The sequence below is a fragment of the Solea senegalensis genome, linkage group LG8 (assembly GCF_019176455.1).
Source record: "Solea senegalensis isolate Sse05_10M linkage group LG8, IFAPA_SoseM_1, whole genome shotgun sequence".
Taxonomy (NCBI): Eukaryota; Metazoa; Chordata; class Actinopteri; order Pleuronectiformes; family Soleidae; genus Solea; species Solea senegalensis.
In genome coordinates this window covers 21,547,983-21,564,439 of record NC_058028.1, presented here as the reverse complement: position 1 = coordinate 21,564,439, position 16,457 = coordinate 21,547,983, and the positions used below count along the sequence as shown (strand labels likewise).

At 41.4% G+C, this 16,457-nt stretch overlaps 1 protein-coding gene across 1 annotated transcript in view; it reads left to right on the top strand.

Moving 5' to 3' along the window:
• Positions 1–16,457, top strand: part of sgsm2 (small G protein signaling modulator 2) — a 48,635-nt gene that overhangs the window by 32,071 nt on the left and 107 nt on the right. Inside the window, exons 4-14 of the mRNA XM_044032349.1 lie at positions 2,498–2,665; positions 4,104–4,171; positions 6,010–6,158; positions 6,274–6,408; positions 6,650–6,774; positions 6,949–7,016; positions 7,500–7,663; positions 8,042–8,174; positions 8,382–8,516; positions 12,705–12,879; positions 15,252–15,316. Of these exons, the coding sequence (XP_043888284.1) occupies positions 2,498–2,665; positions 4,104–4,171; positions 6,010–6,158; positions 6,274–6,408; positions 6,650–6,774; positions 6,949–7,016; positions 7,500–7,663; positions 8,042–8,174; positions 8,382–8,516; positions 12,705–12,879; positions 15,252–15,316 (1,385 nt within the window). The remainder of the gene's footprint in view (positions 1–2,497; positions 2,666–4,103; positions 4,172–6,009; positions 6,159–6,273; positions 6,409–6,649; positions 6,775–6,948; positions 7,017–7,499; positions 7,664–8,041; positions 8,175–8,381; positions 8,517–12,704; positions 12,880–15,251; positions 15,317–16,457) is intronic.

The window sequence follows — 16,457 nt, the reverse complement described above, 5'->3', positions numbered from 1 at the left end:
TGAACCCTCTGTCCTCATATCAGCCACCATCTTTTGTTCATCTGTCAAATCTCATTGGCCTTTATTTCCCCAGACAGACTGCACACAACATTACAGGCTATTATTACTACTGTGTGTGTGTGTGTATGTAACCACGAGAATGCATATGACACACACACACATAAACAATCATACACACTCAATGCCCCATCCCCACCCACCCATTTTGTCATCCCATCTCAGTGCTCCAGAGCTCATTTACCCTGGTTGCCATAGCAACATGGTTTGTGCCACTGGCAATAAAGAAAACAGAGAGCATGATGGGAAACAAGAGACGGAGTGAGAGAAAGAGAGAGAAACTGTGACCATGACATCAGTTTCAGCGGTGGAGGGAATTATAGGAACGTGTGTGTGTGTGTGTGTGTGTGTGTGTGTATTTGAACGTTTGTTCTGTGTCAACAGATTTTCTAAAATGTTTTTTTTATTAATTATCATCATCATAAGGAATATGGAATATGGGGGTTACTATGGTCTGGCAACCTTTGACTTCACACTGCATTGAGCTACTCTTCAGCAGCGGCAGCAGCTGTGATGGATTATGTGAATCTTAAATTGCAAGGAATTTGGAAAATATAAAAAAATTAATCAAATGCTCTAATTATTTATTTAACCTTTTATTTATACAGGTCGTCTCACTGAGACACAAGGTCTCATTCTCAAGAGAGACAGGTGACAGGTGAGCAGTGATTAAAAACAGCCAGTGGTGCTACAAATAATCAATAGTGGACATTTAGTGTTTGTACCATTTTTTCTGAACTGTCAAACTCACTGACACTTAAGAGTGAACCAGTGTTTTTGCCAAGATGCCGCAGCTTGAGTTGAAGTGATTAGTTGTTTTGTTCACCTCTGAGGACACAGGAGGCCGTATCACTGTTATGTGATACAAAACCCAGCTCGTCATGACAACTGAATCTCACATCACACACACACTGAATCTCCAGGTCTCAACGTATTCCACGTATTCCTTTTCACAATCGTGTGTGTTTGTCAAGCGCGTTGACATTTGTTGACGATTTCATATTTGTAAAAGAGCAAAGACAAAGCAGAGTGTAAATGACAGACAACAACGTTTCCATAAGAGAGAGAGAGAGAGATTTGTGCTCATGTAATAATATATGCACACATGTTCACTCACACTCACACATTCAATGGTCAGACTTTGGTGGGCAAAGGTCACGGCATCAAAATTGGCCTCGTGAACGTTAAATGTTTCTCGGATCGCCATGGCAACAAACAAGAGTGGGGGGCTATAACAAACAGCCGCAGCCTTCTTTGGTTCATGAGAAAGCAAGTAGTGATCTGTGGATTGACCGTAGGATTTAGAGATTGGTGATTTATGCACACGGTGGGCTGACGCAAACAACATATCGATCGAGCGAAGCAGCTAAATATAGAAGATACATGAGCTTCACAGATATTTATGGGCTGCGGTATTTCAGGATTTAGAAAGAGTCCTCCACTAATCAGAGGGTCACGGGTTCAATTCCTAGACTCAGTCCACATATCTAACTTTACTTCTATAGCATGTTTAAAATAAGCTGGGTGGAAGTGCTTTACATGCTAAAAGGTAACTTAAAAACGCAGGAAATCAGTCAGCTATTGCTGTTTTCTTTATATTTCCAGTGTGGCTTCCCTGTGAAATATTCACGTGTAATCAGATTATTTTTTGAAGTCTATAATCATCTTGTCTGTGTGCTAATGAGACGTTTGATGTTAGAAGACATTAGAGGACAGATGAGGAGGATCAAGATCTTTCATCCACCTCCTCAGTATTTAAATACAATGGAATACAGCGTTAATAAAGAGCGACACATGACACAGGACGAAGTTTAAGATTAGGCAAATCCAAAGAGACGTTTCCCTTTAAAGTAACACTTTAAAGTGTGTTCCCTCCAACACACACACACACACAGGAGGGGAAGACGAGGAGAGAGGGAGTGAGAAACACACACTTAAAAATATTAGCGTACTGCAAAAGTCGTGACTGGAGACTCGTGACATTTTACACAAACGCACACCGGGATATCTAAACATCGTGACTGTTTTTCAGCTGAAGTGGGTGTGCGTGTGTGAGTGAGTGGTTGTGTCTGAAGTGTTATAGGTCCGACTTGGTCTGGGATGAAACCGCTCCTCTCGCTCCTCTGCCACCAAATATTTCACCCACCCATTTCATTTCGTTTCATCTAAGATGAGAGATGAATGTGAGAAGACACGACAGTACATAGTCACGTATTGTCTTCGTGTTACTTTGTTGTTATTTGTTGAAATAAGCAAAGCGTTCCAAATGAACACCTACATACAGATGCACCTGTGCAGTATATTTATCTACATATGTGTGAAATGCCAGAACTACATGATGAAAATATATCCTCAGATACATAACATAGTCAGGCAGGACCAGGTTGTGTTCAGATTCTGAGCTTGAAATCTGCTCTAACATGTGCTCTGTGCCCTGCAGGAGAACTCAGAGTGTGGGACATGAGCCTCTGAGGAGACAGGGCTCCTCCACCACCAGCCGCCCCCCTCAGCCCCTCTCCGCTCAGGCCATCAAACACATCTGGGTCCGGACAGCGCTCTTCGAGAAAGTGCTGGACAAGTTAGTGCAGTACATCGTGGACAACTCCAGGTGATTTGTTTTGTTCTGTACTCCCCCAGCACGTCCACTTCAGGCTTTGTTATGTGTGATGTGATTAAGTCAGGGTCAGATCAACCTGGGCAATCTGATTGGCTAATGGGCATCACATTACAGGTAGTTACACAGAACAACATGTGACTGTTCCTGCGACAAAATAGAAACTTTGATGTGATTTGACTGACAATGACATCGGCTGTTGTTGGTTTCAGCACCACGGACAGCGTCAAACACTTCAAGTCACTGTTCTGTGCAATTGCAGGTCAACAACTGAATTTAAACAATGTGATGTCAGTGTGAATTAACGTGTGTGTCTATATATAATATTTACTTATATTTGTTACCTCTTTAGGACATTTTCTGGCATAAACACTGTCCTTGTCCAAACCAGTAGTCCTCATGGAGACCAAAACCTGGTCCGAATGAGATTTGAATTGTGGTTAGGGTCAGTTTAACCCTTAGAACACACAGCATTTTGGCTGCTTTTTCTCATTACTATGTTTAAACTTACAGTATGTACAGACTTATATTCTTTTTTTCCAGCACAGCCTAGGCAATCTGATAAAAAAGAAAATTTATTTTCACCAACTATATAAACACACCTGAGCAAGAAGTACTCGAAATGTTTAAAATCGGTTTGAATTTGTGAAATTTGGAAGTACGTCACAGTCTGTTTTGTGACTTCTGCACAGTTATCGCTACTTTATATCACTACTAAAAATGTGATATAAAATGAATCATAACTTTGACACATAAGAAGACGGAAAAAAAAACAAAATTTTAAATCCTGAATATGTGACCTATAAACACACACCCCAGGATGTCCATATAAGGAGTGCATTATTCCCACAGCAATTTACCATGGGTGCACCTGCGGCACAGATCTGTGCCGTGTATTAACTGGTTATGGTTAAAGTTAGGGATTACACTTTATTTAGGCTGTCCAAATTAATGTAAATGAGTCCTGTGTCTTAAGAAGAAAAGTGGCGCAAACCTAGGTGTGTGTGTGTGGAGAAGGAGTGTTTGAGTGTGAAGGGACTGAATGAATCACCCAACCCTGTTACATGTGACAAATAAAAATGATTGGTTGCTCAAAATAAACTCTGTTTGGTTTCTTGGAAATCTAATACTTTTTCTCAGAGCACAGCAGTGTACTATGGGATGCATTCAGGTTAGAGGTTGCTATAGAGTCAAACTGTTTAAAACAGCAGCTGGATAACCTGTTAATCTGATTTTGTGAGTCAGGTCACAGGTAGCATGTTTTTAAGTAAAAAAGTTAAGTGCAAAATGAACATTCTACTCATGATACTTCACAGCCCACACTGCATTAAAAGCAGTCACAAGTTTTAAAGTTGTAATGATTATGAGGACTCATCATTAGAAACTAATGACAGTTTAATCATGTCTTCTTCCCGTGTGTTTATCACTGCAGTAAATACTACGAGAGAGATGCTCTGATGCATGACTCAGTCTTCGGGCCCATCTTGGCAGCCCTGCTGGGTAAGTATATCAGACTGCCAACAGTCAGTAACAGCCAGTAAAAGGTGTACAAATCTACAGTACCTGGAACAAACTCATGTGAAAGCCACAATTAGGTAAATGCATTACAGTGGTCGCAGGAATTGACGTCATAGAAATGAATGGATTTGGAACTGAACTATTATGGAGGCAACATTTAAGGTGTAGTTTTGGAAATGGAGATTTTCAGCAAAGGACAATCATTTGACTGGACCAGTAGTGAAAATGAGCTGTTCTTCAACATCACACTGGAATAAAAAGTGAACAAACACATGAAAACTTTGACTTGAGTGCTGTTCTATTCTGGGGTTTTCGGGTCATTTGTTTTCTAAGATAAGATAAGATCGATTTATTGTCTTTAAGGACATTTGTCTTGGACATGGACGTGTTTCCAAAGGTCTTCTTTTTTTGCCCAGACTAAAACACTGCTCTGGACTTTTCAAACACAAACAGAGACAACAGCATATTTAAACTTCTCCATTTTAAAGGCTCTAATGGTAATGGTCTGTATATATTGTGCCTATCTAGTCTTGATGACCACTCAAAGCTGCTTTACACCATGGCTTCTCTCTGCTCTGCATGTTTTAGAAGTCCAACATTATCATTATCGTAAATGGATCATTATCAGGCTTCTGCAGTGCTTCTGCTGATGAGCTGACTTCTTGAATCGGGACCAGGATTGAGAAAAACTGCTGTAAAACAACGGGGGAATTTCACTTTTTAAACATAAATGGACGAGCATGGATGTAGCATGAAAGGCATCTCTGCTGACAGCAGCAGCAGGAAACTGAGGCCGAGAATCGTGACACAAAGTTTAATAAGCAGACAAACTGAAACATACAGGCAGTCAAGCAGGAACAGAAAAAAAAGTAGGAAGATTTAACCAAAGAAGACAAGATGAAAATACAACACTACTGTACACTCACACGGACTGCAGAGGTGAAGACTTGCTGCTGCTGCTGCTGAGGGAGACAGTAGCAGATGTGTAGAGCGAGCTCAGTTTATCAAAGACCCCTGGTGGACAGGTGAGGTGTTGCTCATACACTAATGTGTGTAAATATTAGACACAAGTGTTGTGTACTACCACAGTTGGTGTTGTGTGGTTAGTGCTGTTGCCTTTGCAGCAAAATGAGCAAGTAGGTGGGTTTTCTCCGGGTTCTCCAGTTTCCTCCTACAGTCCAAAAACATGCAATATTCAGATTAGGTAAATTGGATACTCTAAAATGGTGTGAGTGTGAGAGTGAAGGGTTGCTTGTCTCTGTGGCCCTCTGTGATGGACTGGTGACCTGTCCATGTTGTCCCCCTCCTTTCACCCTGTGTCAGCTTGGATTGGCATCAGCAGCCCGGTGACCCTCATATGGAGGATAACAAAGTAGATAATGAATGAATGTTGCGTAGTCCTCTGTTTTTTTTCTACTATTTGGCAAAGTAGATATCAACCTGTGACACATTCAATTTTAAATATATTTCTAATAGGGTTTCAAAAGTTACAATTATCAGTTTGATAACAAAGAGAATCTATCCAAAGTGTACTTTTAAATATAAACACATTGTCAGGTGAGTTGACAGAATAGTGATGAAGACTCTCTGCTCCACACAACGTGACATTGCAGGCATTTTATGACAGAACAGTGGTCACAGGTGTGACTGACCGCTAGTATTGTCCAGTAGAGGCTGGTTGCAGGTGACATCTGTGAATTTATGGTTACAAAACCTCAACAATTGACAATCTTGAAGCTACAAAATAGGAGCTGACATTTATGGATGACGTGACCACTGGTCGTCATGATGATGTCTGGATGTGTTTGCTGTGCTTTCAGTCGGACCTTGTGCTCTTGAGTACACCAAGCTGAAGACATCAGACCATTTGTGGACTGACCCCTCAGCCAACGAACTTGTCCAGCGTCACCGTATCCATGGAGCCCACAGAAGTCAAGACACCACACCCAGCCGCCGACCTGCTCTGGGGGTGAGTGGAGGCTGATCGGCCGCCTTAGTCCTTAGGGATTGATGGAGTTTGGTGGTCAGAAGATTTGTGGATGAGTGGGATCATGGGAGTTTTTGAAAATGCTTTGTTATTTCAGATCCGCAAGAGACAATCCAGTGGCAGCATGTCAGAGGACAGGTTTGCTGCATCAGCAAGGGAGTATGTGGAATCTCTTCACCAAAACTCCAGAACACACCTTCTCTACGGCAAAAACAACGTCCTGGTGCAGCCGGTACGTTACATACTCTTGGACTTAATTAGATGTTTAAAGTCTGAAAGCCTTTGCACATGAATGGGGAATAATTAGCATGACACGTCAAATTCAGCATGACACTGAAGAAGCGACGAGAGGTTGGTTTGGTTAACAGTTTGAGATCTCTGATGTCAACTAAAGAAGTGGACACTGGTCCCCTTAAAAAAGGGCTGTCTTGTCACATCATGTCCTTCATCTGTCCTCTTCCATCTACTGTTAGAAGAAGGACATGGAGGTGTTGCGGGGCTACTTGTCGCTCCACCAGGCTGGAGATAACCTGACCCTGAAGTGGACCCCCAACCAGCTCATCAATGGCACGTTAGGAGACTGTGACCTGGAGAAAAGGTAACACTTAATTTGTGTCTACAAACAAAGGTGTATTAAGAGACTTTAAGGCTTAAAATTCCCGGCTTTTCAAACCATGTCATAATACCCCAGTCTAAACATGACTGGCATTTACAGGCATGCAGTATTTTCCTCCTTGTCTGACTAATCCAAAACACGTTTGTTCCCTTTCAGCATCTACTGGGATTATGCACTGACTGTTCCTCTGCGCCAGATAGTCTGCATCCACTGCCATCAACGTTGTGAGTTTACAGCCATTCATTCCCGTTCACGCGGCATGAGTCAGCCCAAAGGCTCTGGACACACCGCTCTGTCGTCCTTCGGGCAGTTGATGACCGTGCGTAGTCCTTGTCTGCGTCGGTGCTTTTCAGGCACCCATCAACGTGAGATGGATTAACTGCGTGTTTAACTGCAGCCAATTAGAAAACAACACACAGGAACGACAAAGCAGACAATCGACTGTTGCAAAGTCCGTTCGTCTGTGTAATGAGCGACTGTACTTTGTTACCTTACCTGCTGTTTGCTCGTCAGCAGTGTGTGAGAGAGCAGTTGGTCACTGTGTTTTGCCCTCAGACAACGATCAGGGTGGTGTAACCCCGGCCAAAGTCAGCATCAACAAGCCTCATAGAACTGTTTTCTTGTCTCTTTCACTTAGTCTTAATAATGAATGCCTAACACCTTGTTTTTTCTCTCTCCCCGTCTCATCCCTCTGTAATCTTTTCCAGTGGATTGTGGTGGCACGCTAGTTCTGGTCAGTCAGGACGGTATCCAACGGCCTCCCCTCCACTTCCCCCCTGGTGGTCACCTCTTGGCCTTCCTCTCTTGCCTAGAAACAGGTCTCTTGCCGCGGGGTCAGCTAGAGCCTCCTCTCTGGTCACAGAAAGGCAAGGTGTGTTAGAACTGCACTATAATTAAATTACAAAATCAATTAGTTGACAGTTACATTACATCTGAACCCTCAATGATTTGATTTGGTTTGATTAGAAAGTTTATTTCAACAAGAAATAACAAAACAACAGTGAAAGAAAAAAAAACTTCAATTAAACTGACACATGTTCAAAAGGAGTGGGAAGAAGTCACTAATTTATAAATATGTTTATCTCGCTACCTTGATAATTAGTACTAATTCTAATAATACTAAAAATCATTTTAATAAACCACTTGGAGTACACATGATCTAAATGTGCACTGTTGCAATAACCTCTTCTTTCGTTGCTGCTTAATGTCATTTTCTGTGTGTTTTTATAAATACGTGTGGGTCCCATAGGGAAAAGTGTTCCCTAAATTAAGGAAGAGGAGCAGTGCTGCCCGGCTCATTGACCAGGACAGAAATGGTGAGGAGCAAACAGCTGCTGACTATGTGTTTCGCATTGTCTACCCAGGATACCACTACGATGCCAGTAAGTAACATTTACATTGCTATGCACACTGTGTCACATCACACGAAACAAAAATGATCATTATTGTTGTATGCTGTCGGTTCAACCTCATACTGTATGACGTATTTCCAAACGTTTGGTTGCGTATCCATCCACAGTGCACATGTTGAAGCGTGTAGGACGTCACTGTTCTAACTGTGTTCTCTGTTGTCCCACTGGTGCAAGCAGTCACTATAAATTACCACCACACCACGGGCAGCCGCGCTCCCTCGCTGGACGATGACGAGGAAGAGGAAGATAGGCTCCATGCTATGATCTCAATGATCTGCTCGCGGAACCTCACAGATCCTAATGTCATGAAAGGTTTTTATCACCTTAACACACCCACCCAACCCCAATGCCCTTCCCCACTCGTGAGACCTCACACTGCTTTTAAACATTCGTCCCCTGCCTCCCACACCATCGCTCTCTCTGGTCCTCTCCCCTCCTTTCCTCCCAACCTCACTCCCACCAGCTTTGTCTGCCTATGTGTGTGTGTGCTGCCTGACACAGAGCCCAACAGTGCCAAGCATCTTGGTGTTCTCAACTAAGTAAAAGGGAGGTTCAGGATGAATTACAAAAATCTGAAATGGGGAAACTTTTTTTTTAACGATTGTCATATTATGAGCAGGGAAATGAAGCTAATGATCAGAAATTTAAAAAATCAGCTTAAGCTACAGTCCAACAGTCAATAAGATAAGATAACTGACGTTTCCACTGTTGTACCATGAGAGCAGGTAATGACATGGGTAGACGCTCTTAAATAAACTCCTTTTAGTTCAGGAGTCACATACAAAACAATTTGATCTCAAGTGGGCCGGACCAACAATGTTTCCCTTTGTTTTACATTTAATGAAGCATCTTTTTACAAAATGTTTATGAACAACCTGAAACCTCTTGAGAAAAATAAGTGCAATTTCAACACTTTATGCAAAGGTTTACCATTTACACGTGTGCATAGCAACTTACAGATCACATTTAGCCACAGGTATCTGAAAAATATAGTATTTCACATTGTGATTAGACTGTAATTGGACCCTCAGGTGGGCCGGTTCTGGCCCGTGGGCCGTATGTTTGACACCCCTGGGCTGGATTATACTGTACATGTTAGATGTACCTGTAGTGATTCAAAGTTATATTATAGTGATTATAAACATAGTAATGACATCACTGTGTTGTATATGAGTTGTGTCAAGTTTGGCTGATTCAACCCTTTATCAACCAGTGTTGGCTCAGTCAAGTCATTACATAGATGGAAATGGAAAGCTTTGTCCAAAAAGTAACTATATTTGTCACTTTTTTTCACAATAAATTTGCTAAAGGGACGGAAAAGTTTGAAAATGTTGCAACCAAGGTGATACATTGGCAACATCTCCTGTAAACAGATCAACAGCCAATGGAAAAATGTTACCTCCTGTTTGTTGGAACATGTGAATGGGGGTCTGTCGGACACATCGCTAGGTTTTGCCTGCAGGTTCCATTTCTCATCAGAGACTGTGAAATCCGACTGAAAATCACGTGTGAAGTGGGATTTGAGACAAAGAGACCAATAGTTGGTGGAGACCAAAGTCAAGTGTAAAGGAAGTGAACAGAAACACGACACCTTATGAAAGCAGGTGTTGCTCTGCGTGTGCTTTGTCAGGCATCTGTAACATGTTTTCATGTCCCAAGTGTTCAAGGAAAAACGCAATTAGCGAAAATGCTACGTGTTGCACTATTTTATTGTACGTTCTTCATGAATTCATGCTTGCTCAGTAACTTTGTAGCCACATTACAGTACTTTAAGACATGATTTTAGTCCATTTAGTCAGTGTCATCAAATCCTAATCCCAGATTTTATGTAGTAAGAGTAGCAATGAGATGCTAGTACAATTCTGGACATAACACTTACGTGACAATAACCTTAGGGCAAATCTTACATTGCGCTGCCTGCATTCTAGCTGCAACGAAAGAGGAGCAACATTAGCAACCACACAAGAAGCTTAAAGCCTGATAATCCATTTTGAATGTATTTTTTAAGACTTATATTGTAGGTTGTGTATGTGACTCCTGCTTCCGTGTCCACTGTCACCCAGCCGAAAGGGAAACACAGTAGAATTCATCACAGATAGGGGAGTTACAGGGGGTTAGACAAAGCAGGCAATTTGGCTGTGGCCCCGAGCTGAGCGGGCTCCCCGCCAAGAACAGCTCATTACGTTAATCCACAGCAGTGACAATTTTTGTGAGAGTAATCATGCTGCCAAACACTTCCTAATTTCAGAACGGTAACCCCAAAGCACACATTCAAATAAGTTTCCTGTCAGTTCAGGTTGATACATTGTGCATCCACATTGTGTTTCCATTGTAAATGATTGATACGAGAACCCAAAGAACCGATGTGCACCAATGTGGTGGTTCCAAGCACAGTGGTCCGGCACCTGCAGGGTGGAGCTAGACTCAACGCATTCTACTAAATAAAGCGCGTCCTCTTGTGATAAAACAGCTGCATGTCAAAAAAGAAAGAACACAAAAATGCTGGATGTCCTCCATTGCTGCTCCTTGTTTACTGTGTTGCAATTTTGTTTGTGGGATTTATGGGCAGATTGTTTCATGCTGGACACAGTCTAACTCTCACTACCCAGCTCATGGTGAATGTTTCCTAATCAAGCTGAAGTGTACTGTGCTACGTGATGGTAATGCAGCCATAAAAGTGTCCCAGACTGTCCCAACCATTCTCAACACTAACATACATTCTTAGCTTTGTTGTTGGATACATTTGCCGTGTGTTCTTCTTTTTGCTGGTGAATTTCAGCTGCAATTGAAGGTCGTGGACACTTTGAAATGAGACAGTCCCCTCTTGAGATGATGGCGGCTTTGTCGCACACACTGGGGGTAAAAATCAAGCTGAAGCTTGAGCTTGACGCACTCCCTCCACCCTCCACACTCTTTGTCTCTTCTCTGTCTTGCCACCACTCAGACACACCATATAATTCATGATATTTGGCAGTGATCCTCACGCGAGCCTGTGAACGCACACTGTCAGATAGACAGGCTTGTCTGACACCTGGTTCCATCGCGGATTCACAATTCCTGAAGGCTCATCATTTGAGTGAAAGCCTCTCTGGCTTCTTTGTATTCTGGGACTTGCAGCGCCGACTGCCGAACAGTTACAAATGGAGGGTGTAGTTTGTGAAGCATGCCCCGGTACTGTTGGGTTTGAGTTGTCGTGGCCAGGAACTGCTTGGATAATTTGCTTAGTGTTTTTTTTGTTTGTTTGTTTGTTTACTTTTCCTTCTTTTTTTGTCCTTTCATTTCTCACTTGCAACATGCTTGACAGTTTATGCATGGGAACTATGCACCCTTGTCATTGTTTTCTTTTTTTTTTTTAAAGGAACGATTGTGTGTTTCTGCATATGTGTGATGGAGAAAAATCCTTTTTTTTCGTTTGAATTTCTGTCTCTCTTTCTCTATCTCTCTCGTCCGACTTCCTCGGTTGTTTCTCCTCTGTTTGTGCAGTCGTTTGCTGCGATGCTGTTCACTGTAATTCTTCACTAAACCTGCCACCCCTCCCCGCCCCGTCCTCCACCCCTCTCATTACGGTCCTGTGGGGTTCCGCAGTAGTAGAGACGTGGAGTCCTTGTGTGAGCGGGGTCGCAGTACTGACTCCAAAACCCTTGTTGATCACACATAGTCCTAAAGTAAAGAGGGGGCGGGCCAAATGTCGGTCTCGCCCCAGCATTTTTTCTGTTCGCTTTTTCCTTCTTAATATTATTTGTTTTTTTGGGGGGATTATTGAAGAAACGTAGCACAGCTTCATATTTATGACAGGTCATCAGCTCCAACCTGAAGAATTAAGGTGAAGAGCATTTATTTAATGTTGACGTTTCTATGATTTTTTTCTCCCCTGTGTGTGCCCTTGTACTGGTGTCCATTTATTTTTGTTGTTTGTGAGATGATTTATTTTTGGTGTCTCTTGTCTTGTTCTGGCTTTTTGCATCCTGCACGGCCTGAGCATCAGCCTCACTCCTGCCTTCTTCTCCTCTCTCTCTCTCTCACACTCTCACTCTCACTTCTCCTCCTCTTGCTCTTCTCTTCTGTGTGTCTGGAGTGTCCCTCTGAGCTCTGCTGTCTCCTCTCTCCCCTCTGAATGAACTGATCCAGCATGGCTTCCCTGCATCCTCTCTGCCTGTCTCTCCCACAGCACCGTTCCTGCTTCCTACAGTGTCCCCCCCCACAACCCCCCCACACCCCCCCACCCCTCCACTTTTGGTTTCCTCTATACACTTGTTTTTTCCAGCTCTCACATGTAACATGAGTGTCCATTCATCACTTCATCTCCTACTATCATGAATAACAAGGTGGAATACATGGAACGATGTATTAATGGTTGAGCTGAGGGACCTATGTCATAATATGTAAGACTTCAAACACAGACAGTGTGACAGTGTAAACGCACATGAACACAGCGTCGTGTGGTTTCTCTCACAGCACTGAGACCCCTTTGTTTTCTCACTTTCACTCTCTCTGGTGTAGACCACGGGGATATGATGGAGATGCAGGCTTTCGGAGGAAGCCCATTGTCATGGCAACAGGCTGAAGTAACCACTCATGAGTCCCTGTGCCAGTCCTGCTCCACAGCTGGCAGCAATGTGTCATTCGAATACCCGGCCGGCTGTACCTGCATTCACAACACGGCAGATATTCACACGTATGAACTTTCATTCCACATTTAAGTGTTTTGTTTTAATACTATAACTTACTTTTAGCAGCTGTAGAAAACATCTGACAAGCCTCTGGGTAGAGACTTAATTTAAGAAAAGGGAATAACATGACATCATAAGGGAAGGGGGTGAGTCTGTGGCCCCCGGGCTCTGCATAGATATCGCTGAACATTTCATGTCATGACATTCTTGTCTAAAGTAATTGTTATAATATTCAGTGTAAAAATCTGCTTTAGTACATTGAGAAAAAAGCGTTCAGTGAACAATAAGCATCTTAATGAAGAACCATTAAGTGCTGCACAGAATAAATAAATAAATAAAAGACAGAATAAAAGGCACAAATTCACATACATGGCAAAAAAAATATTTGAAAACATAATTTACGGAGTTATTTATTATTTATTGCTTTATTTATTGAGGTTCTGGAATCATCCGGTCAGTGACATGTCACATTAAATATAAATGGATTTTCCTCAGACGATGATGATGATGATCTCAATCATGGAAATTCATCACCATCACTGTATTACTTCTGTGCTTTTCATCACAGTGCATGGTAAAATTGGAGATGATCTCGGTGGATTATAGTCACAGCAACCACTTGCTTGGCAAATTAAGATTTATACCATAATCTGTTTGGATTAGGGAGAATTGTGTAGTAGAGAAACTGCTGTGCTGCTTCTTTAAAACCAAACATCAGGCGTCTCCAGAAACTCTGCGGTTTTGTTAATCTCTCTGTGTGAAATCTAAATTTGGTTTAATTGGATGAAAGATTCACTTGCAACTGCCGAGTATTTTGTTGCCATGGTGACCAGTGCCTCAGGGGGAGGGGACATACACAGACAAAGCTCTCACATATTAATTATCCACCCCGCACCAATAATTTTCTTCAATTTAGAGACCTGCACTTGTGCTGATATTTCACGACACTTGTACCAGGGGGATTGTGTAAGCACTGATTAAAACTCATCAGTTATACATTAAAAAATTCTGCACCATCAGCATCACGGAGCTTCTGTGACGGCAGTGACTCACTGGTGTTTAGAGTTTCCGTCAGTGCTCTCTGTACTTTCAGGCGATTTAATGAAAAAACTCTGAGGCATGTGACAGCGAGAGCAACTCTGGCTGACAGAAGACACATGTTGCTGCTTTGTGACGTATGAATTGTCTGTGTCGGTTGGAAAATGTGGGAACTACAAGACGTTAGAGGTTCTTGTGGGAGGGGTTGTGATGTCATGCATTCTCGCTCTGAATGTGACACCACATACACACTCATTACAACATCGGATTATGATTTTGTGCAAATTCTAATACCGAGCTTGTAACCTGTTTAAATATCAGGCGATGACAACATCAAACATTATCCAACATTAATTAGTGGCTAATTAACATGTATATTAAGAACACATAGCCTCTTTGCTAATTATTATAAAGCAATTCATCGTATGTTATAATTGATAGTATAATTAAAATCCCAATACGCTTTCCTATGGGCTTCATGAAGTAAAATCACAATAAGAAAACACTAAAAACTATGGTCTTTTCTTAAGGTCCAAAAATTAGAATACAAAAACAAGAAAACATACAAGAAAGATAATAAAAGACTCTAATAAGGTGATAAGTCTGGTATAAACTGTATACCACTAAACCTGAGGTTTAACATTCACTGTTTTATCTAGTCGACAGATACGTTTGTGCGGCGCGTTTCACAATAAAGCTTGAAAGTCGTTCACTCCTGCTTTACACAATGCGTTACTAGCACTGCTGCAGCTGCAAGTGTGTTCACTTTGATGTCGTTCTAAAGTGAGCGCTTGTGCCACACTAATTCACGAGGACTTTATCACATGTTGACACAACACACTTCATGCAGAACACAGCATTAATCAGTGCCTTATAAAGGGACACTAGTGCTCCCAACGTGCGTCTGTGTAAGCACTTCATTAATGGTTAACATAGGAATAAAATAAGGAACATAAGAACAGGATTTTGTAGCTTTCTGAAGCCATTTCAAGCTTTTAATGGTCACTTTTCATAAGTCTCCTAACAAAAAAACATGAGGTTAATATTAAATAAAGGCATATATATATATATACAGTATATATTTGATTTGATTAAATTAAATAACTGCTCATCCATTTTTTCAGTCAAAGTTAAAGTAAAGAACACAAAGAAGCATAGTTTTTTGTTTTTTTTTTTATATCACAAAGTGCACAACGAAACCTTGCTGCGTTTCTCACATTTCCCATGTGACTCCGTTAAAGGTCCAGGGTTTAGGGATTCAGGGGAAATATTGGGTTTGGGCTGAAGAGTGATGACAGTGGCTACCATGATGCTAACAGTGACCTCCCCCCACCACCAGTGTTCCTCTGAAGATGCTCTGCCAGAACATGAAGAGACAGATCGTCTCCAGAGCCTTTTATGGATGTAAGTACTCCCATGTTTTCATTTCATATATTTATATATTTATATATACATACATATATATATATATATATATATATATATATATATATATATGCTGTATTTAATATGTACTGCTACTGTACATCAGGGGTGTCAAACTCATTTTAGTTCAGGGGCCACAAACAGCACAAGTTGACCTCAAGTGGGCCAGACCAGCACAATAATAGCATAATAACCTATAAACACCAAGAACTCTGAATTTCCTCTCATTTGTTTTACATTTAATGAAGTATGGTTTTACAAAACGTGATATTTCTTGAGAAAAATAAGTGCAATGTCAACAATATCATGCCTTTAATTGACCATTTACACATGTGCATTACAACCGACAGATCACAGTGGATCTGAAAAGGCACAGACATTTAATCACAGGTATCTGCAAGTGAAAAATATAGTATCTGACGTTATGATTAGATTCTAATTCGTAACAAATTCATCTTGTTGGCTGGATAGGACTCTCTGGAGGGCCGGTTCTGGCCCGTGGGCCAGATGTTTGACACCCCTGCTGTATGTCATCTGTGTGTATTCATCTCTAAGACCACATTCATTTTAAATGTTACATTTTATATCCTGCAGTTTCTTTTGATTTGTTTGTGCCAAGTCTGTAATTATGTGAGAGTTTGTTTTTTTATAAATGTAATTTGTTAATCTTTATAACACAGTGAGGTGAAGACAGCAGAACATTTGACATTCTATCAAGTGCATTTTTTTATTAGACACATTTATTTTCCTGTCAACAACAGAAGCTGACAGCACGCTGTAGATCAATGTTCCACCTGCAGCTTGTGAACTTTGAAACAGTAACAACATTCTGTTGTTGGATAACATTTTAATTACATTTTACTTATATGGGATCAAATCACAGCGCACGCTGAGCACACGCTGAGTTCTCACAGTATTGCAGAGAAAAAGCCAACACTTGATGTATGGCTCGGTGCAGTCGCTGCTCGACGGAATAATAAGTTTGAGGGCTGTAATATAATATTGCACAAAATAAATCAAACTTGTAATTAAACTCTGTAATAGGACTCTGTTATAAGTTGGCGAGTAATTTAATGCACTTAAAGTGTTATTAAAAGTGTTTTTTTTAATCACCAGTACA